This window comes from Camarhynchus parvulus, chromosome 10 (assembly GCF_901933205.1).
Source record: "Camarhynchus parvulus chromosome 10, STF_HiC, whole genome shotgun sequence".
In the NCBI taxonomy this organism is placed as follows: Eukaryota; Metazoa; Chordata; class Aves; order Passeriformes; family Thraupidae; genus Camarhynchus; species Camarhynchus parvulus.
In genome coordinates this window covers 16,570,760-16,592,245 of record NC_044580.1, presented here as the reverse complement: position 1 = coordinate 16,592,245, position 21,486 = coordinate 16,570,760, and the positions used below count along the sequence as shown (strand labels likewise).

General features: G+C 41.6%; 2 protein-coding genes across 2 annotated transcripts in view; both read left to right on the top strand.

Moving 5' to 3' along the window:
- The window catches only part of FAM169B (family with sequence similarity 169 member B), a 39,544-nt gene extending 18,604 nt beyond the window's left edge, over nt 1-20,940 (top strand). Inside the window, exons 4-9 of the mRNA XM_030955385.1 lie at nt 2,080-2,165; nt 3,705-3,879; nt 10,326-10,508; nt 12,858-12,986; nt 15,601-15,671; nt 20,613-20,940. Coding sequence (XP_030811245.1) covers nt 2,080-2,165; nt 3,705-3,879; nt 10,326-10,508; nt 12,858-12,986; nt 15,601-15,671; nt 20,613-20,834 — 866 coding nt within the window. The 3' untranslated portion in view covers nt 20,835-20,940. The remainder of the gene's footprint in view (nt 1-2,079; nt 2,166-3,704; nt 3,880-10,325; nt 10,509-12,857; nt 12,987-15,600; nt 15,672-20,612) is intronic.
- On the top strand, nt 16,770-18,672 carry LOC115907452 (crooked neck-like protein 1). Its single transcript, XM_030955384.1, is given in 2 exon segments — nt 16,770-18,142; nt 18,144-18,672. Coding segments are annotated over 2 exon segments (1,887 nt in total). The 5' UTR covers nt 16,770-16,784.
- Nucleotides 20,941-21,486: the final 546 nt, after the last annotated feature.

The following is a 21,486-nucleotide window of genomic DNA, read 5'->3' as shown; positions in this document are numbered from 1 at the left end:
GTGGACCAGATGTTGACTTGAAAAATGATAACAAAAAGCAAAGTACATATGTTTGTGTGAAATCTGGAGAAATGTTTTTCCTTCAAGGAAGGCATCCATATAGATAAGGTTGCTCAAGTAATGTGATGTGACAGTTGCTATGTCAACTAGTGTTCCCTTCCACACATTTAAATTATTGAATAGCACAGTAAATGTTCTATAAAAGCAACTCCTTCCAACATGGTTATGCATCTTCCTGTTTTCCTCAAAGCTTTAAAAAACTTTTCTGACCTTTACTATGTGTCTTGTATGTCTGAACTGTGTGCCAAACCTCTTTGCAGCTCTTATTAAAGTCAGCATTTGGCCCATTATGTCCCCTTTGTGTGACTCAGCTCCCTTTGTAGCTGCATGTTTCATGGATGTGTAATGGAGCAGTGGCTGCTGCATTTGAAAGCGGAGGGAAGGGTTTGAGGGAACAGATTGAATCCATCACAGAAAGAGTGTGAAAATCCCATGCAAGTAAGTGCATAATATTTAATGAATTGAGTCTGCTGCTATAAACAGGCATCTGCCCTTGCGTGCAATACTTCTTCCTTGTTAACCCAGCACACAAAATGTAATGCTTTTTGGCACATGCTTAAATAATTTATTGGAAATATAAGTTAGCTAATCTGAATCTCCAGCCTTAAAACCAGCAGGAGCGATAGAGGCTGAAGCAAAAAGGGAAATTAACCTGTGTGCATCAGTGACAATCATATAACCTGAGGCTAAAACAGGTAAATGATGAATACTGTCCTTAAAGTCATTTCATTTCCTTGTGTGTGAATTTGTTTCTAACTCACAGATGGTTTTGAACTTTCTTATATTTGTCCCTAGCTGGGTAGGTTAGAGCCAGTTGTTGGAGCACTCTTTTAGGACTCAAGACATGTGAACTCTGTGCTGTTCTTTGCAACATTCTTCCTATATTATATTCTGTCTTTCTATATAAAAATGGACATGATAGGTGCCCTATTTGGTGTTCTTGAGCAACCCTGAAATCATGGCCATGTGCTTTAGGTGAATGTCACCAGTGCACGGATACTAAAGAGTTATTTTGGCTGAAATATTTGCTGTTTGATGTGTTTATGGTCATAAATGATCAGATTTCTGTGTTTATTCCAAAACCTCATCTAAACCCTTGAAATTTATTCTCTATCCTTTGAAATGACCCCATGTCAAAACTTTTCTTTCTGAACAAGGCTTGGAAGTAGTTTCAGTGTCATTGTTGCTGCTTCAAGTCTTTTCCTTGTAAATCTATTGGCAGGCAATGAATTCTGTAGATGAACATGTAGGAGTAGGGTTTAAATACTTGTTCCTGCAAATGTGAAAAATTGAGGAAGGATGAGAAGAAGTGGGGTGCAAGTTTTACATCACACCTACATGAGGACTTGACTTACGTGGGTTGCTGATACACTTTGCCCTGAAGCAAAAGTGTATCTCATTATGCGTGTCTATGTCTGTCTTCTGTTGATAGGAACCTCTCAGTGTGCATTTGAACCTCAGAAAATATCTGTCCATGCAGAGATTTGGGAGTCTGTACTCTAAAGCTACCCATAGATAGAAATTCAACCACAGAGAGAGCTGAAAAGCTCTCTGTTTGATAAAGCTGATAGGAGAATTTTCATGTTTGACTTGCATGAGTGCAAATATGTGCACTCAAATATATGCAAATATGTGTGTGTGGGCAGGGGAAAGTTTGAAAGAAACTTGAAAACCTTTATCCAGGTAGCTCCACTGTCCCAAATGCCACTCAAACCTACTCTGCTATTGAACTTAGTATTAAGCAGGAAGTGCTTTATTCATATAGAACACAGGCTGTCACACCAAAGTCACATCAATTCCTGAGAAAAATTACTTTCACTTGATGCCTCGTGCAGTACTGAAAATTGGATATCAAGGGACAGGGAGGTGAAATTGAAATACAATTGTTGTTCTTCTGTCTCACAGCAGAACAGACTGGAGTCAGCTGGAGGGAGAAGTAGATCTGAGGCTGCCTGTGGAAAAATTGAGAACCTACTTTGTATTTGTGGGTAACGTGCTCCCCTATTTTTGTTTCTGTAGTTTTGGCAGTTTATTTGAGCCAGCGCTGGTGGCCTGTGGAAGATGTTGTGAAGACAGCTGATCCTGCTAGAGATGGGCTCATTTTGGTGAGGATGCTATTTTGAACAGTTGCCTTTACCCTGGAGTTTCCCAGCCAGAGCAATTATATGGAATTGTCTTTGGTCTCCAACAGCTCCTGCTCTGAACCTGTGGGATGTGGGCTCTGTGGCTCACCAAGTGCTTCCCGTCTCCAGGACACAGTGACATGCACATTAGCCCTCTCTAAACAATTCTGTGCATGCACCTTATGATTCATCTGTGGGATTTATTTTCTTTTGGTTTTTAGTTTACCCTCACTGCCTACTAAAGGAATAATCATAAACTGAATTACTACATTAGCAATAATTTCTCACATTAACTGTCTGGTGGGAGGTGTTACTACCCTTTGGAACAATGTCTTATCTAGCTAGTTATGATTTTTTTCCCTTGGATAATGTTTATATTGTATTCATTTTATGAAATGGTTGCTATTTAGTCATTTCCATATCCATAATTCTTTTTCCAAATAAATTATCTTGGTTAGATAGAACTACTTTTTCATAATTTGAAAGATTTGGGTAGCCTGGAGTCTGTTTGCAACCAAAAAGTCAGATGCCTGCTGCGTATGAGCTGTGTTGCCATGAGGTTATTAAGTCAGTTTTGTTTCCTACCCAACTCTCAGTATTTTTGGTCCTTAATGGTTCCATTCCTTTATAATCTTTTCCTGTCGCACATAGTGTTTAATTATTTGCAGAATTAAGTAGACTTTTTATGGGTAACTGAACTGGAGGGATTTTGAAATACCAATCCTTGCAAGATAGAGCTTGGAGCAGGGACACAGGCCTTCAGGCTTTCAAGCATCTCTGTATCAACAGAGAATGAAAATAATGTCTGAAAATAGAAATCTTACCCCCACTAGCTCATTGCTGAAAGGTAAATTGTCATTGCATGTGGAAACTCTCATTTCTTTTTCAGCATTTGTGTGAAGCTTGTTGGCAGCAGTTTTTACTTTGGTGATCAATATAATCTTGATCCTTTAGATTCCTTCATCTCCCTGTCCTGTCAGTTGTCTCCTAAGAATTCAGCACAGAATAATTGTTCATGTTACACCTAGATTATAGCTGGTTGGGACTGACCATTCTCTGTTTTGTATAGTGTCTGTCTCAGTAAGGTCCTGGCCCACGAAATTCTTCGATGCTGTGGCAACACAGGTAATAGGGGAGATGTGATCAGGCCCACAGTGAATCCAGTCTTCATTTCACTTTTGAGTAGGATTAGATTGCCTTGATCCTGGTTCCAAATCTGTGACTGCAATCAAGATACTTCTGCTGCTTTAGAATTCCTCTCTGTGACAATAAGAGATATGTCAAACTTTATAAATAGTTACTAAATTATTCTATGCCCGCTGGATAGAGGGTGAAACACTAGGAAAAACTGGTTTTGTTATTCTAGCTGAACCAACTCAGGAGGTATTTTCCCCAAATTAAGTGTATGTGTTTCCTGACCTCCTCCTTCCCAGCCTCTTTTGATTTTGAAACCTTTTATGAGATGCAAAATACTATTCTCTGCCTCATTTTTCTTTGGTCTGTTTTTGTTTGTTCTCTTAGGTCCAGACATTTGGAGAAAGGATTGTCCTCTTTGTTCTGAACTGCATTATTTTTGGAATGCTGGAAGGGAGTTCAGCTAATGATGCATTCTTTCTACCTCACTCTGCCACCGAGCGTGCCAAGATACTCTGGAGAAACGGCGAGGCTGCTGCCTTTTACTCGGTCAAGATGAAAGGTAAGGTCATTTTAGAGACACATTTCCACTGGTTCCTAATAGCTAGAAATGTAATCCTTTTGTTTATCTTTCAGTATAAATAATCCTGGCTCTCATTTACATTTTTATATGAAATCTCCCTCAGAATTAATCTGGGGAACAAACCTTCCCAGAATTTGGAAGCCGTCCATGTTACTTTCATTTAAACATGAAAGTTCCAAACCCCATTCTGATCTGAGGTACTGGCTTACTCCAATAAAATGTGCTTAATGCAGCCAAGTAGGAGGTTGTACATCTAGGAACAAAGAATGTAGGGCCTATCCACAGGATGGAGAACTGCATCCTGGAAAGAATGATACCTGAAAAAGAAGTGCAGTTCCCAGTGGATAAACATATTGGGAGTTGGTGGTGGCAAGAAGAGGAAGGATCCTTGGATGTGTGAGGAGCAGTGGCTGGGTTGTGTAGAGGAAGGTGTGTGCACTAGATCAGTCCTGGAATGCTTTGTGTAGTTGTGGTACTCCCAGTTTAGAGGTGGATGATTAACTGATTTCATAATTAATTGATTAAGTGTCATAGAAAAGAAACAAAATGTGTTTTAATTCTTTAGGGGTACCTGATTAACTTTAGTAAAGGTCTTATTAAACACTGTATTAATGCAAATAATTGCTGTTAACCAGTCTGGAGTGGAAGAGGCTTAATTGGAATAACTCCAGTTGTGCAGTTGAGCCTGTGCCCCCATGTGGGAGCTGGTTACCAGCCTGGGCTTAAGATTCATGGGAATCACCTTGATACCAGCAGTTTAAGCACAGAGAAGGTGTGATCTTTGGAAGTAAGATATTGCCCAAATCAGGACTCAATAGCCATCCATGCAAAATGGGAGAAAAAAACAGCTTGAGGGATGGGTTGTTTTGGATTCCAGAGGACACTCTGAAGGTGCCTTCTCTGCTGCAATCCCAAAGGCCAGCAACAAGAGATGTTCTGTTCCTTGGGATGGAAAAACCCTGATACCAACGGAGGTGTAGCTTTTACAGCTTGTACAGCACCATGCTGGTGCTGCTGCACCATCAGTGAGGAATCAGGACTCAACCTCTGATCAAGGAGCCTTGTCTGTGTCTCTGATTATGCTGATGAACTGGTTGTAATGCCAAACACAAGTGCATTTTCCTTAAAGTCCATAAATATTCCTGAGCAAAGCTTTTGGAAAGAAACACTTGTAGGGGCTGTCATGATTCACGCTCCAGTGAAATGAATGTGCACAGTAGTCTGTTATGGGTGGAGTATTAGCCAAGTTGAAACTGTTTCTGAGTAAGTTGAGAGTCACAGTTTGGTTTTAAACCAGGTCCACATAAAATACAAATCCTTCAAGTCCAGCTTTGTCAGCATCTGCCTTTTCTTGCCAGTGTTTTTTTTTTCTGGGCAGCTATATTTGTTAGTTTTTGGCCTGTGTCACAAATTACTGCAGTCTTTTGCCAAAGCCTTTTCGGGAAGCTTGAAGCTGATTGTTTTTGCTGCTTTTTGCTATTTGATGTACGCATTTAGAAAATAATTCCTCTTTCTGAAGTTCTGTGATTTCAATTTCATACCAGCCATGCTGTGGCTGATTCTATTCTCTCTACTTTTTAGAAGAGTCCGGGATTTATTAGGCCCAAAACAGACTGAGATAAATATCTTCACTCAGAAGCTGTATTTCACAAGGCTGTTTTACATATTTTCATAATTAATTTTTAAAAATCATAATATAAGTTCTTTTTACTTTTGCTGTGCTGGTCAGAACATTTTGTAGAGGCAGCTTAACTACAGGACTTTATATTGTGCTGAACCTCTGTCCTAGGAAAAAATTATTTTCCTTTGTGCCCACCCTGTGATTCTGATTCCCTTTATTTCCATGCTCTGCAATTACCTGACCATTCTTTCCAGTTTGATTTTCTTCACTGAATAATTGAGATTCTCATATTGATGTTGTATTCAACTGTATTTCTCATCTGTGAATTTTTCATTATCTACAGCATGACAAAAAACATGCTTCAGTGGAGGCAAATATGCCAGAAAAGGTCTGTGGAGCATGGCTCTTTCAAACATAAGTCTTCTGGGTGAATCACAGAAGTGGTGACCAAGGGACAGTGAGTCTGTTCTATCTTTGCTACAGATTTAATGTGTCGTTATGCAAACTAAATTTTCAATGGACTTCAGTGATTCCAATTAACTGTCTTGGCAATACTGTAATGTCATTTCCATTTGCCAGTTCCTAGGTGGCCTGTACAAAGTGAACTTGGTAATTTTGGTTCAGTTCCATGCTTCCATCCATCTTATGACCATCCTTAACTGGATCTCTTTTAATAGTCCAGCTAAAGAGGCACAGATGGTCTCGAGCACCCGCCTTGCTCAGAGATGCAGTAACCACTGCAAGTCAAGGTTTTGAGACAATTTGGCCACTTCTGGCACTGGCCACCCTGCACCTGTTGTATAGATAAACAGAAGTCTCATTCTTCAAGGCTATCACTTTTTGTGAGCATTAGACACCTTTATTAAAGCAAAATTTATTCATGACTGCACAGATCATCAACTTGGCCTCTCTGGAATGTGCCTATTCCTGTCCAATGACAGGCATGCAGCATTTACCACTGGGTATACTAAAGATTGATGAGATGTACTAAGCCACTAATGAGGCTGATAAGACACTTTGTCACGTGCCAAGATAAATGTCTCCAATTTTATCTATGTCAGCGGCTTCCATATCAGACAGCTGAGCAGTTAGACCTCACTAAATGGAGCTACTTAAAGGTACAATAGGAAATGACAGTTCCCTCTTCCTGTACCTTCCTCTGCAGGCAGCAACCTGAAAATGAAATATTTTGCAGAAAGCCTTCATATAGATACTTGGGGTTTGGGATCTGTTTTATGTTGTTTAAAGTGTTTATTTCATGCTCTGTGTGAAAACCTCAGAAAGAATGTGTTCTGTGTAGTGATGTAGGATTAATTACCACGGTTACTGACACTTGTTTCTTGTGCAGTGAGACCATGTAATTCCCTGAAAGTTTTTCCTTTCTTATTTACTGAGGACTAGTAATTACTGAAAATGGACTTTTCCACCTTTACATAAATGCCAGGAGAATGTAGAAGATTCATGATGCAAATAAATCAACAAGAAAGTTGGAGGATGCAGTGAGCCAGGAATGTCTTAATGCTTTTAAGAACAAACCAGAACAAAATCCCTTTTTATAGACCTTTTTTTTCCCCCTACTGTTACGTATTACTGTCTCTGTAACACACGTGAGCTGCCCAGCTGCAGACCAAGCTGCCTGCAGTATGAAAAACAAAAGAGTCAGATTGTCAAAGGTTGCCCCTTCCCTCCTGGCAAATCTTAGTAGTAAAAGTCTGGAGTGATGTGAATCAAACCAGCCTTAACCAAACGGAGTCCTCTGTAAAACATACAGGTGTATTAGGAGTAAGCGCATTGTTGGCTTCTCATTCATTCTTTAGAAATGCTCCACAAGTCACAGTTTGGGAACACACTCTTAAGCAGATGTGGATTAGGCAAAAAAGCATCCCTGGCCCTATCTCTGCTTTTTTCCTGCACCAGAGCCTTAGAGATGGTCCTTGGAAGTGGTTTCCTGAGCTCAAATTCATTTCACACCTTTCTTCATACAAACCTTTGGAAATGCCTTTTGATATTGGTGGCCCAGGTGCTATCCTGTAGAAAGAGATCCTTAAAAACATAACAGGATTTGATTTTTTTCATCAATTACATCAATTTCTTTTAGAAAAAATAAAAAGAAAAATGGCGTTGAATTTAACCTGACAGACAATTAGCTGAAATCTTGTTGAGTAATTGCTTTTGTCTCCCTCTGTTTGCTAGCAATAATATTTTTAATGTGCATTTCTGAGGTGGATTGAAGGTTCTGGCTATAATGAAAATGAAATGACTACATACCAGTCCAGACATGAATTCATTTAATTTTATTGAAGCCAGAACCTTTGTTCGCCTTCTCACATACAAACTCACACAATGGGTTGACCTTGGGTTCTGCTCTGCAGAAATATTCCCCACCCTTTACACAAGTGCTCAGGCCTGTCCAAACATGTGTGTGCCAAGCCAAGTTGTTCAGTAGGGAAATAGTCAGTGTGCACAACCTTGTTTTGTTTGGGTCTGTTGGATGTGGGGACTGGATTTTTTTTTTCTGGTTTGTGGCTCTTTGGGAATGCTAATGGCTGTCTGCTTTCCTGCCCTTGTAATATCTGTTTGCCATTTTGCTGGCTCCTAAGTTGGTCATTTGGCACTCGTGACCTAACCAAGCAGATCAAAGGCTTTCAAAGGACAGGCTGCATGAATGCTTCCCTCTCCATCACCAATGCCCTTATTTTCCCTGTCTCCTCCTTCACCTCAAAACTTTGTCTGTGTGTTCCAAACAAACCTTTTAACCAAATGTGTGAGAGCCCAGTGGCCACCTCCGGGCCACCATTAGCTTACGGTAACCTTGTGCTATTTGGTGGGAAACAGGGACAAAGTGGCCTTTGTTCCAAAGGTTGGTTTGTTTGTTTATTTTATTTCAAATGCCTGTGGGCTGTGACTCTCCTAATGTGTTTCCCAGGGACAAGGTGAAGAATGGCTTCATGGTTTCTTTATTTACGGTGCCTTTAGACATGACAAGTTTTTGTCATCTTCTCAACACAAAATTAGGAGCTCAGACATAAATCACTCAGCTCCTGGGATTGCTGCACAGCACTCTCATCAGGATTTATAGGAGACAGACTATATGAGATAATAATATACTTAAAAGAACACTTGCAACATGCAGGGATTCTTAAAGACTTCATGAGAAAAATTTTGTCCCTTAGAACGTATGGTGCAATTCTGCTGGAATTTGACATCTCTGTTGGGTTGGCAGCTAACAATGGGACTGGGGATATACTCAATTTTTTGGCTTATGACAAAAAGAGTAACTACCCATCATGTGTTACAAATATTGAAAGGTTATAAACACCACCACAACCCACCCTTTTCCAACAATGTGCTGGAACATGTGTTTGAAGTTAAGCATGCACTTTGGTTAAGCAGGAGTGAACCAAGCTTAATCAAGATGTGAATGGATGGTTATGTAGCTACACACTTTTGTTGCATGGCTCAGTCTGTGAGACATGGATTCTTGCTAAATGGTGAGCTTGACAAAGCAGGGTCTAGAATTAAAAATAGTCATGTATGCTGTATGTCATGTGTGCTGGATTGGCATCCTAGAAAAGAGAGTAGTAAAAGTCCGGCCTGTCCAGTATCGGTGAAAGGTGCTGGACACCAACCAAAGGAGCAGAAATAGACCCCAGTTTAAGACAGTTGTGGGAATGTGAAAAAGAGAAGAATATGTTAAGTAAAAGTCTTTTATTGGAATTTAGCAAAAGGCATTCAACAAAGTATGGAAATGTAACCATTTTCTGTTATATAGGCCTGGATATCCATTTGTGTTTAACCTGCCATGTGCTCATAAGCAGCATAAAATCTTCATAAATATTTTCTAGAAATTAAAATAAATCCATGAGGTTTTTCTATGGGGACCTTCTCCTGTATTTAGATGGTTGGGGAACTGATGTTGGATATTTATTTCAGAACTGAGTGATTATTCTGTAAAGTAGTTTAAAGTTCTATTTTTAGGGTATTCTGCATGCAGCAATTGGACTCTAGGTTGGTTAGGGTGAACATCAAAATTTTGGATGCTGAATGTCTGTTCTTAATCAATTCTCTCTTGACTCCAGTTTGAGTTTGTGATTTGTGATTGCAAAATAAATCCCTTGATTCTGTGTTTTGGGGTTATTTTGGGCAATTTTCACTGAGAACTAGTTTTAATAGTTTGGAGTCTTATGCTTGAGTCTGTATTTTGTCCACATGTAGAGCATTAAGTCATGACCCTGTGATTTCAGTTAACTGACTTAATGTGTTTGTTAGCAAGGACTGTCCTTGAGTGAAACCCCTGGTTTGACACTAATAGTGATAGTTCAGGTGATGGAATAGAAGCACCTACATGTGTGATAAATTATCACTCAGTAGAAGTGGAGTGACTTACAATGGAGCTCTAACAATGCTTTCTTAAAATGCACCACTCAGTTGTTTTTTTAAAGTAGTATACTGACATTACATTCTGAATATTTATATCTCTTTGGTTTTAGACCATTTAAATCTTTGCAGTGAGCTTTCCTATATACATTGCCTGTGTACCAAGTTAGTGTGATGAAAAATCAGACTCTGGAAAAGACTCTGGTGAGACCTGTCAGCCACATTAGGCAGGTCCTCTCCATTTCATGGAAAAATCATCCTCCTGGAAAGTGTTTTGCTGTCTGTGCAAATACACTTCAGCTGGGATCATCCTCACAGCCTGTGGAAAGGTACCAGGGCGGTGTGCGTGGCTGAAATCACACAACAGTTGGTACAGCAATACCAACTTTGTTTGTAAATGGATGTGTTTTGCCCTGTCTGTTTTCAGGGAGCCTGTGTGGTGGTACAACCAGTCAGTGTTACCTGCTGCCAGTTTTGGATACTATATTTGTCCAGAGAAAGTACAGAAGAGGTGGCCTAGGGATGAAAATGTTGCATGATTTTTGTCAGTCTTTCCTGGCTGAGGATGCCTTGGGGATCAGCTGCCCTATTTCTGCTGCCATGTATCAAGGTAAATCCTTTGATGTGGACACGTTAGGTAAGGGTCATGTATAATGTATAATTTTCAATATGGTCTTGGGAAGATTGTCCTCACTGTGTAAGAGTTCAATGCCCTTGTCTGAACCGAACCGTTGTTTGCCTGTAAATGGTTCCTTTTCTGGAGCCATCTGGAATTTCCTGTGGAAAGGTAGGCCAATATTTATGTAAGACAACAAGAAGCTCAAAACTCATGGTGCCTGTTTGACAGTTTGTGTTCCTAGAGCTGCTCTCTCTCAGAACTATGTCATTGCCCTAGACAGGGACTTACACATTTTATTTGACATCACAGGGAAAAGACTCATAAGAACTTGTCAAGCCCACACTGTGCACATAATGCTCTGGTAGATCTTGAATTTTTAAGAAATTACGTTTAATAAGCCAAGTACCCAGGCTCTACTCAGTCATACAGTTACATCAGTACTTGTTTTGTATAAACTGTCTTTGAACATTTGTCACTTTTAAAAGATCACAGAGTAGTCATATATCTTCTCTGTCTTCAGGTCAAAACTCTGGTTTTGCTAGTAAAATTCACAGAAAAAAATCCGTGCTCATGTTATTTATAAAAGTGTCTTCTTTAGAAAAGTACTTTTTTCTGAGGTTGCTCTCTGTGTGGTGCAGTCTTCACCATCATTTTTGGGGAGATGTTTTGATTGACTTACAGCTTTCCAGTTATTTTCTAATAGGTGTCAACGAAACTTTGGCCCCATCTGTTCTTTCTCTTGGTTATTATGTGCCCTTGAATATATTCAAAAGCACCCGAGCAGGTACTGCTACTTGTGATTTCAGGGGGGAATAGTATTGACAGCATTCCTTCTCTTCTCCCAATAATATGCATTTTTCCTTTGGCAGACCTCAGGGCTTTAGAAAGCATGGAGGAGAAAGCTGCATTTCTTATGTGTTAACACTAGCAATATATTGGAAGACTCTGCTTTTGTCTCAATTAAGTTTAGAGCTAATAGTGAATAGATTTGACTTGCATCATGTTTTAATTAGGTTTACTTTTATAAAAATACCAATACTGCTAGTTAAATTTTGAGCGTATTGAAGTCACTGTCTGTTTTTAATTTCATTGGAACCACATTTTCATGCTTTGACAAATGAATGCAACCTTTAAATCTCTGTACTGAAATCTCTGAAGCTGTGGACAGTTTATTTAACATGGACATGGTGTTTAAGCTGCTGTAGAGGCCTAGAAGGAAGGAAAAAGCTCTGTGGCAGATACCTGGACTCTAGTATATATGTTAGTTTTAGTAGCTTTTATTGGAATGATTAATTTGGTCTGGATATCCTTGGATAAAATTAATGTCTGTGATCTGCTCATTAGTGTAAGGCAAATGTTTACATACCAGAATTAGGGTTTTTGTTTCGACAAACCATTGTTAAACTCAACTGAATGTTGAAGATAAATGACCCATTCTTTAGTATGATGAACTACAATGGACAGAGAATGACAGTAATTTCGTTGTTTACAGATCACTATCTTAGAGCAGTTGATGCAACTGATAAGATGGTGGTTAAGAGAAGTTGAAAAATGCCCTGTAAATGTTTTGAACTGTTTGTTCTACAGTGTGGGCCTCCTCTTGACACTGCACACATCCTAAGGTTACTACTAAATAGAACATACTTCAGTTTGATAACATAAGCAGACCTAAATTTTTGGATGGTCAGTGTGTGTACTGACAGTGGTAGGAATCTGTGGCAATATGGTTTATAAAGGTGATTGTACATCTGTCACATGTATCCTGTAATTTTTCTCTTGGTTCTTCCCATTTCTTCTTTTCCACATCCAAAGAAATAAATGAACCTAACAATGGGGCGTAGGGTAGGTGTAGTGAAAAGGAGGGTGACTTTGGCCCAAAACCAAACTGAAGCAGAGCTTTTCTTTATAAACAGAAATTGAAGTAGCGTTCTGAATGGCCAAAGCTGGAAGATAGAGGAGCCCCTTTCCTTTCAGAGTAGTGAGGGTAAAAAACCCCACACTGCTGTGAAACCCACTGGTTGTCTGGACATTGTTCTGTGCTGCAGTGCCAGTAGAAGGTGCATAGCAAATCATTTCTAGTCTTTTATTTCTGCACTCACAAGGAAATAATCTAGATTGAAGCAGATGGCAGGATGCACACATGACTATTTAGGCCATTTCACATAGACATTTCCTAAAAGTCCCAGCGAGAACAAAGAGGAGGAAGATGAGAAGGGAGAAGAAAGATTTCTAAAGGAACTAATGGAAGTAGGTCTGTGAGAATTACTGGGATAGAACATTCTCCTTCTTCCAACGTACTTTTCACTCATTCATACTTTACCCCTTGGTTTCTCCTTTCAGTATGCCAGAAATTCCTGCAGGCTCATCCTGAGGAGCAGAAGCGACTGTGGGAAGTGGAAGCACCAGGAGATTGGAGCCAGCGACTGAATATCTGGTTAAAAATTCAGATGGAGTCATCCCCTTCAGGAAGTGAGTTAAAACAGGCAGTGTGAACTTGTATGTGTTATAGTTCTATAAAGATAAGAAATGTAACCAAGGGTTAGGTAGTGATCATGGAGAGGTGATGTCTCTGATGTTTGCGCATGGAGGAACTACTGAGTGTGCAGGCCAGTTTCCTCATCTTTTCACAGTAAACAGGACAATTCTTAGAAATTATGAGGTAATGAAATGGAACCACAGAGCATCTGAGAGATCTTGAACAAAGCACAGCCTTGGCATAAAGTGGCTGGAACTCCTGTTGCAGTGCACTTAGAGCAGGGTAGAAGTTAGCCCAAAAAATCCCTGTTGCACAACACATTGTCTGGGTTATAGACAGGGGTTTGTTTCTCTGAAATTGTTATAAAGAAAAAATTTGTATGGCCAGTGGGCAGTGTGTTTAATTACCTTCAGTTGCTGCCAATACCATTCTTGGATGGAAACACAAAGGTTTTCATTATGGGTTTTGGAAGATTCCAAGTGCTCTCCTACAGGGTAAATCCTTTTTGCTGGGAGCATTTTCTGCCTGCTTCACAAAAGATAGCGACAGAATGGGGAAACCTTTTGACAGTTCATATGGGAATCTTATTGATGTAATTTGTTCAGGTGGCTGGAGGACCCAGGCAGGTCCCTCTGCTGCATGCCCACAAGCTGTGATAAGCTCTGGGTTCCAAAAAAAGGGCACACATTGTCTCTTTCTGGAAGTACAGCAAATTTCTCCCATGCCTTCCCACATCCATCCTGCTCTGTTTTGGCTCGGGAACCTTCTGTTGAGACACCACGTTTCATCTTGTCTGCAGCACCCACAGGAGAGTTAAGTCAGACTTTAGCCCTAGGCTGGGTTCCTCTGAAGCCATTATATCTGTGTTCCTCGTGCTTTAAACCAGCAAAACCTTTAATCTTGCTAAGTGAAGTTTATTAATGGCAACTGAACAGAATTACGATCAGATCAAAGCTCAGCAGATCCTGGGGGAGAGGATGCTTTCTTTTTTCTTTCTTCTTTTTGCCATCTTCTAGAAAAACAAATAGATGAATGACCCAAAGAGTGGGGAAATATCATTCCACCAGAATTGCTGTCAGTAAAAAATACACACGAGGCTGGGGAACTGCCTTGACCGCAGCTTTCCACTACCTAAAGAGGGACTGTAAGAAAGGTGGGGATAAAGATTTTAGCTGGACCTGTTGCAACAGGACATGGGATAATGATTTTAAACTAAAAGAGGATAGATTCAGGCTAGATATAAGGAAATAAATTTTTACTATGAGGGTATTGAGGCTCTGGTACAAGGCGCCCAGAGAAGCTGTGGCAGCCCCATCACTGCAAGTGTCCAAGATCAGGTTGGGTGGGGCTTGGAGCAACATGGTCTTGTAGAGGATGTCCCTGCTTGTTGCTGGGAATTGGATTAGATGACCTTTAAAAGTCTCTTCCAATCCAAACTATTCTATGATGCCATGATTCTATCTTTAGGGGTGTCTCTTGGGAATAAGGTCTTCATTCCTACTTTCTCTGTTATGCAGAAAGCAAAACAAAATGTAATTCAATATTGTCAGCTCCAATCAGGATCTATGACAACAATTGTGAAAACAGACAAGTCTTATTCTGCTCTGATTTCTTAGATTCCTGTTGACATTTGCAATGCTGTGCAATGCTGTGTTTTGGAACAAAATTACTGAGAAGAAAAATTGAATATTTTGCTCATATTATGGGTTTTTTCCCCCACCAGTACTCAGGATTGAATACCGTTAATGTTCTTGTAGGAATTCTACACTCATACATATTCCAAAACAGGTTTCTGTAATCTTGAGGTCAGAATATTCAATTTTGTAAGGTGGTGTGGCTGCATCTAGTGGCAGTTCATATAAACTGCAGCCCTCTGCTGCAGCTGATACTTCAGTTTGGATGTGCACAGATACATAGGGTACACACACACACACACACACATTTCTGTCTGCACATATATCTATAAAAATCAAGCTTTTTAGCATGTTGTCACACATAGCTGCAGTCATTCATTCTGAATTAATTCTTATTGTTTGAAAAATGTATGAGATTTAGTTTCATCAAATAGTCTCAGCAACAGGAACATAATGACATTTCTCTTCTGGGGCTGATTGGAGGAACGGAAATCATTTCACATGGCTTGGTTGTGGTTGCTAAATCTACCAGGCAGTGAACAGAACTGTTTGGAAGTAGTTTAGTAATGTGCATAAAGCATGTAAATGTGAAGCTAATGCAGAACCAAGCAGGCTGAGAAGAATTAAAATAAATTTCAAGTGATTGCATATAATTCTTAATCAGAATTGGTCAGAGTACCTGTATTTTCTGGAGTTTTCTAGATGTAAGAGCAGAACAGATTATGTATTTAGCAGCACTTTCAAGACCCACAGACATTTTGTTTCTAGTATAGTTGTTCACCTTAGGTTTTTGTGGTAGTGTCATGGGGCCATCTGATTTGGTTAATTAACAAAAACAAGGCAAGAGGGATTGTAGGTGAGAGTCAGGTGGCTTTTTCTAGTGGTTTTTTAAATGGAAATAGCTGTGCAAATATGATAATATTTTTTCTTTTTAATCTCTTTCTGTGGCAAAATATTCCCCCAATTTCTCCAGAAGCTGAAGTGGGCTCTTGTATGGAGAAGACTCCAACTACTAAACCCAGACAATTAGACCAGATGAATAAGGTACAGTAACTAATGCCGTCTTATGACCTTGTTTTCCATTGGTGCCTTTCTCCCTTTCTAAACAGTAATGTTCCTATGACAGTAAAATGAAACAAAGGAAAACACCTTCCAATCAATAACAGTAATAATGTAGAATCATTACTGATTCTTCTGTCTTATCTATGGAAGATAAAACAGCAGAGATTGTAACAAGCAATACAACCTTTGACAAAATCAAGGATGAACACACTGTATCTTCTTTGTCCACAAACAGGCGTTAGTCATTGTTTCATCACAGCTGTTTTATTGGAGTTGTTTTATCTCTTAAAAGAAAACAACTATATATCTTACAACATAGAAAAGTAGTATTTAACTGTCTTAGATGTTACACTTGCACTGCAAGATGTAACCAGGTGTATTCTATCAACACTTGCTAAAACCAAGTGGGGCAGTTTTTCTTTATCTCTTCCATGACCCATCCTCCCTCCAGGAGATATCTTCTGTTAATGGCCCATTCAGCCTCCCTGCATGACTGACAAGATTACATATCCCATTGGGAGATGCTCCGCCCAGGGAGAGGAGCCAAGCATTCCCACCTCGATATAACATGGGCCCTGGAGTACCACAGGCAGCCTTTTTCCACTGGATTCCCAGAGGAAGACTGAATACTTCTACGCCACCACTGGATCTTCGGAGGGAAACTCCACCCTTCTACAAGATCAGTGCTACAACAGAACCACACCTGTCACCCCAGGAGAGCTGCAGCCACCATTTATTTGGACTGCTGCCAACACCCTGACCCACAGGGTGTCAGGTTGTATTCTGACTTTGTCTGCTTGAGCAGTAGAATTTTTTTTGAGCGAATTGTGTCTAAACTTTAAAGAACTGCTGCAGTTAAGGTTATAGGATCTAGTTAAGAACTTAAAATTAATTGCTGCAAATAATCTTAGGAGAAGAGTAGAGCTACGGGCCAGGGCAGCAAGATAGGCATCTATAGAGCCTGGGAAGCAGCACATCCCCAAAGTGGCAAAGGTGAAAAACAAGGCACCTGCTGAAGTTCGGATCACAGCAGAGCAACTTCTGAGAGAGGCAAAGGAGAGAGAACTCGAGCTTCTCCCACCACTTCCGCAGCAGATGATCACAGATGTTGAAGAGCTAAATGACTATAAACTCCGGAAGAGGAAAACTTTTGAAGATAACATAAGAAAGAACAGGACTGTTATCAGTAACTGGATAAAGTACGCACAATGGGAGGAAAGTCTGAAGGAAATCCAGAGAGCTCGTTCCATTTATGAGCGTGCCCTGGATGTGGATTACAGGAATGTCACCCTCTGGCTGAAATATGCTGAGATGGAGATGAAGAACCACCAGGTCAACCATGCCAGGAACATCTGGGACCGGGCCATCACCACCCTGCCCAGGGTGAACCAGTTCTGGTACAAGTACACGTACATGGAGGAGATGCTGGGGAACGTTGCTGGCTCACGCCAGGTGTTTGAATGGTGGATGGAGTGGCAGCCAGAGGAGTAAGCCTGGCATTCCTACATCAACTTCGAGCTCAGATACAAAGAGGTGGACAGAGCACGAAGCATTTATGAGAGATTTGTCCTTGTTCACCCCAGTGTGAAGAACTGGATCAAGTATGCATGCTTCGAGGAGAAGCACAGCTACTTAGCCCATACCAGGAAGGTGTATGAGAGGGCAGTGGAGTTCTTTGGGGAGGAGCACATGGATGAGCACTTGTACGTGGCATTTGCCAAGTTTGAGGAGAACCAGAAAGAATTTGATAGAGTGAGGGTAATCTACGAGTATGCCTTGGATAGAATTCCAAAGCAGGATGCCCACGATCTCCTCAAGAATTACACCATCTTTGAGAAGAAGTTTGGAGACAGGAGGGGAATTGAGGACATCCTTGTCTGCAAGAGGAGATTCCAGTATGAGGAGGAGGTGAAGGCAAACCCCCACAACTATGATGCGTGGTTCAACTACCTACAGCTGGTGGAGAGCGACATGGACGCCGAGACTGTGCGGGAGGTGTACGAGAGAGCCATTGCTACTGTGCCCCCCATCCAGGAGAAACGCCACTGGAAGAGGTACATCTACCTCTGGATTAACTATGCACTCTACGAGGAGCTGGAGGCAAAGGATGCAGAGCGAACCAGACAGGTGTACCAGGCATGCCTTGAGCTCCTGCCCCACGAGAAGTTTACACTTGCCAAGATGTGGCTGCTGTATGCACGGTCTGAAATTCGCCAGGAAAACCTCCTGCTTGCCAGAAGGGCTTTGGGGACATCCATAGGTAAATGTCCAAAAAACAAACTGTTTAAAGGTTACATTGAGCTGGAGTTACAGCTGCGCGAATTTGACCGCTGCCGAAAGTTGTATGAAAAATTCCTGGGGTTTGCACCGGAAAACTGCACGTCCTGGATTAAGTTTGCTGAGCTGGAGACCATCCTTGGGGACATCGACCGTGCCAGGGCCATCTACGAGCTGGCTGGACATGCCGGAGGTGCTTTGGAAATCCTACATTGACTTTGAGATGGAGCAAGAGGAGTGTGAGAGAACCAGGAGGCTTTACCGGCGGCTGCTGCAGCACATGCAGCACAGCAAGGTGTGGATCAGCCTGGCCCAGTTTGAGCTGTTGGTGGGGCAGGAGGAGCGGCTGCAGCGCTGCCGGCACATCTACGAGGAGGCCAATGAGGCCATGCACAGCTGCAAGGACAAGGAGGAGAGGGTCGTGCTGCTCGAGTCCTGGAGGAGCTTCAAGGATGAATTTGGCACCCCTGCCACTAAGGAGAGGATAGATAAACTGATGCCTGAGAAAATAAAGAAGAGGAGAAAGCTGCAGGCTGAAGATGGGTCTGATGCTGGATGGGAGGAGTACTGTGATTATATTTTCCCAGAAGACACTGCCAATCAGCTCAAACTCCTGGCTATGGCAAAGCTCTGGAAGAAGCAGCAGCAGGAGAGCAAAGCAGCAGCCATGGATCCTGACAAGGACATTGATGAAAGCCAGACTTAATACCTTGTTTTTTCCCACCCCTTTCCTGGGCTATTGTATAGTATTTTCATTGGTGATAAGTAAATGTATTTGGAGAGACTTTTGTTTGTTTTTTTGGTTTTTGTTTTTGTTTTACTAAAAACCACAAAAAACCAAACCCAAAACCAAAAAAACCAAACCCAAAACCAAAAAAAACCCAGAACTGCAGTGGCCAAGCTGCACCAGGGCTTGAGTCCTGCATTTTGGCCACAATAACCCTGCAATGCTATAGGCTGGGGATGGTGTGGTTGGACAGTGCCCAGGCAGAAAGGGACCTGGGGGTACTGGTCAACAGCTGACTGAACATGAGCCAGCTGTGTGCCCTGGTGGCCAAGAAAGCCAATGGCTCCTGGCCTGGATCAGGAACAGTGTGGCCAGCAGGAGCAGGGAGGTCATTCTACCCCTGTACTTGGCACTGGTGAGGCCACACTTTGAGTCTTTTGTCCAGTTCTGGGCCCCTCAGGTTGGGAAGGACATTGAGACACTCTAGCACGTTCAGAGGAGTCAGCAAGGCTGGAGAGAGGCTGGGAAAACCAGCCCTGTGAGGAACCACTGAGGGAGCTGGGGGTGCTCAGCCTGGAGAAAAGGAGACTCAGAGGTGACCTTATCACTCTCTACAACTTCCTAAAAAGTGGCTGTGGTCAGGTGGCGTTGGTCTGTTTCTCCAAACATCAACTGACAGAACCAGAGGACACAGGTTCAGGCTGCACCAAGGGAAATACAGGTTGGATATTTGGAAAAAGTTTTTCACAGAAAGAGTGATAAAGTTCTGGAATGGCCTGCATGGGGAAGTGGTGGAGTCACCATCCCTGGATATGTTTAAAAAAAGGCTGGATGTGGCACTCTGTTGCACCTTGAATTGCTGCTAGTAAAGTCCAGGGTAAAGAAGCCAAAAAAGGCTTTTGCATAATATCCATAGATGTTTAATTCAGCTGCGCGGTGAGATCTTCTCCTCTCCGACACACACTGCTGCCCAAGGTCCCGCTCTCTCCCCCACGGGCCTCCCTGCTGACCTTGGTCTCCAGGCAGTATCAAGGTGAGACCCAATCAGGGAAAAGGCAGGGAGAGCCTCAGGAGCACCTATGTTCAGGCACAGGAACAGGGGAAGGAGCCAATAGGGTGTAACTTAGGAGATGCCCCTCCAGGGCCTCCACAGCACTCAGTGCCATGGTTTAGTTGAGGTGTGGGGGCTGGGTTGGACTTGATGATCTTGAAGGTCTCTTCCAACCTAGTGAGTCTGTGAATTCTGTGCTTGCATATGGAATAACTTTCTGAACTCCACTTGTGATCTTTTCTGTGCAGGAGCTTGAGTGTGACTTCAGAATGAATAGGCCTAACTCTTAATTGTCCTAATTATTTTATCTCACTGCTGAGCTGCAGATCTGGCCATGTTTAGGCTTTTTTAGCACCTAGGCCTAAAACAGGCAGTGAGGTTTAAATGAAGCCTAAGCCATGCATCTGAGAAAACAAATCACAGGAATGAAGCTTTTTCAAGTAATAAAGAAAAAGGCGAGATGAGTGGAAGCAAAACAGAGAGCTGCAGGGGTTGTTTCCCCAGCACATTTTGGTTGCCACACAATCAAATCAATTTGTTTCCTTCAGCCCTCAGTGTCCCAGGGGAGCTGTGATGGCTCCAGCCCCTGTGGTGCACGCTCTTGTTGTGTGCTGTGGCCACAACTCCAGAGCCCACCCAGCCAGATCAAGGCTCCCTGTGCTCCCAGTTTTCCTTATGCTGACACTTTGGGAAGGCAGGCAGAGCAGCAGGAATGAAGCTGTTCTAGACAAAAAAATGCAGCTGAGTTTCTTGCCTTGCACGTTTATGGCAACCATGATTGACAGAAATGTTTGATGTTAGGATCAAGTCGCTGTTTATTTTGTTTGTTTATAATTTGCTGATCATTCTCTCTTGGCTCTAATTTCAGGGTGTTGACTGCTTTCCTGGAGTTGGGCAAGTGGCAGGAGATGCCTTGGAGAAAGAAGATGACACAACAGCAGCAGGGACTCTCAACTCACAAGGTCCTGAAGAGGAGAACTTGGAACAAAGTGCAGGTGATGCTCAGCAACATAAAGGACTCAGGAAAAGAGAAGGTCCTGGGGACTTAGATGGAGAAAAAGCCACCAAACAATTTAAATCGACACCATAATTGTAAGTTCAGAAACCAGCAAAATTCAGTATGATCTTAAAAGTTGTAATTGACTGTTCTTAATTTGTAACAGTAGAGAAATTTCTCCAGGTATGATAAAATTTTTTTGCAGTACGTGTTCTTAATTTTATGTATTGTTTTAAATAAAGCTTTTGTTTACTAAGTGTGCTTTTCTTTTTCTTCTCACCAAGTAATTAAGTAGTAGCTGAGCCTAGTTATTTCCCTGCTCTGAAAAGATTTTATTGGATTGCATGAGGTGTCCAAAGGGGAATAATTGGAGGGCTTGTAGGTACTGATGTAAGAAGATATTTCTATGGAAACCACATCCTGCATTATGGAAGAGAGATACCACAACACACGTTGGTATCAGAATGACAGTTGTAACCTTCCTTTCAGAGCGAACAATTGATCTTGAATTGCTTTCATTTGAGCTTTTCTAGCAGAAAAATCTGCCTTAAACCCTGTGGTGGACAGGATGGCACACAAAGGCCATTCATGCAGAAAAAGTTTGGTGCAGAGAAGAAGAGTGAACAAGCTACAGGCATTAAACTGCCTTTCAGTTCAGGCACTGTGATAATTCTGTGTGCAAGCTCAGGGTGTAGAACTTCGTGTAGATTCTATATTGCATGTTTTATTTCCTGTAGGCTCTTTC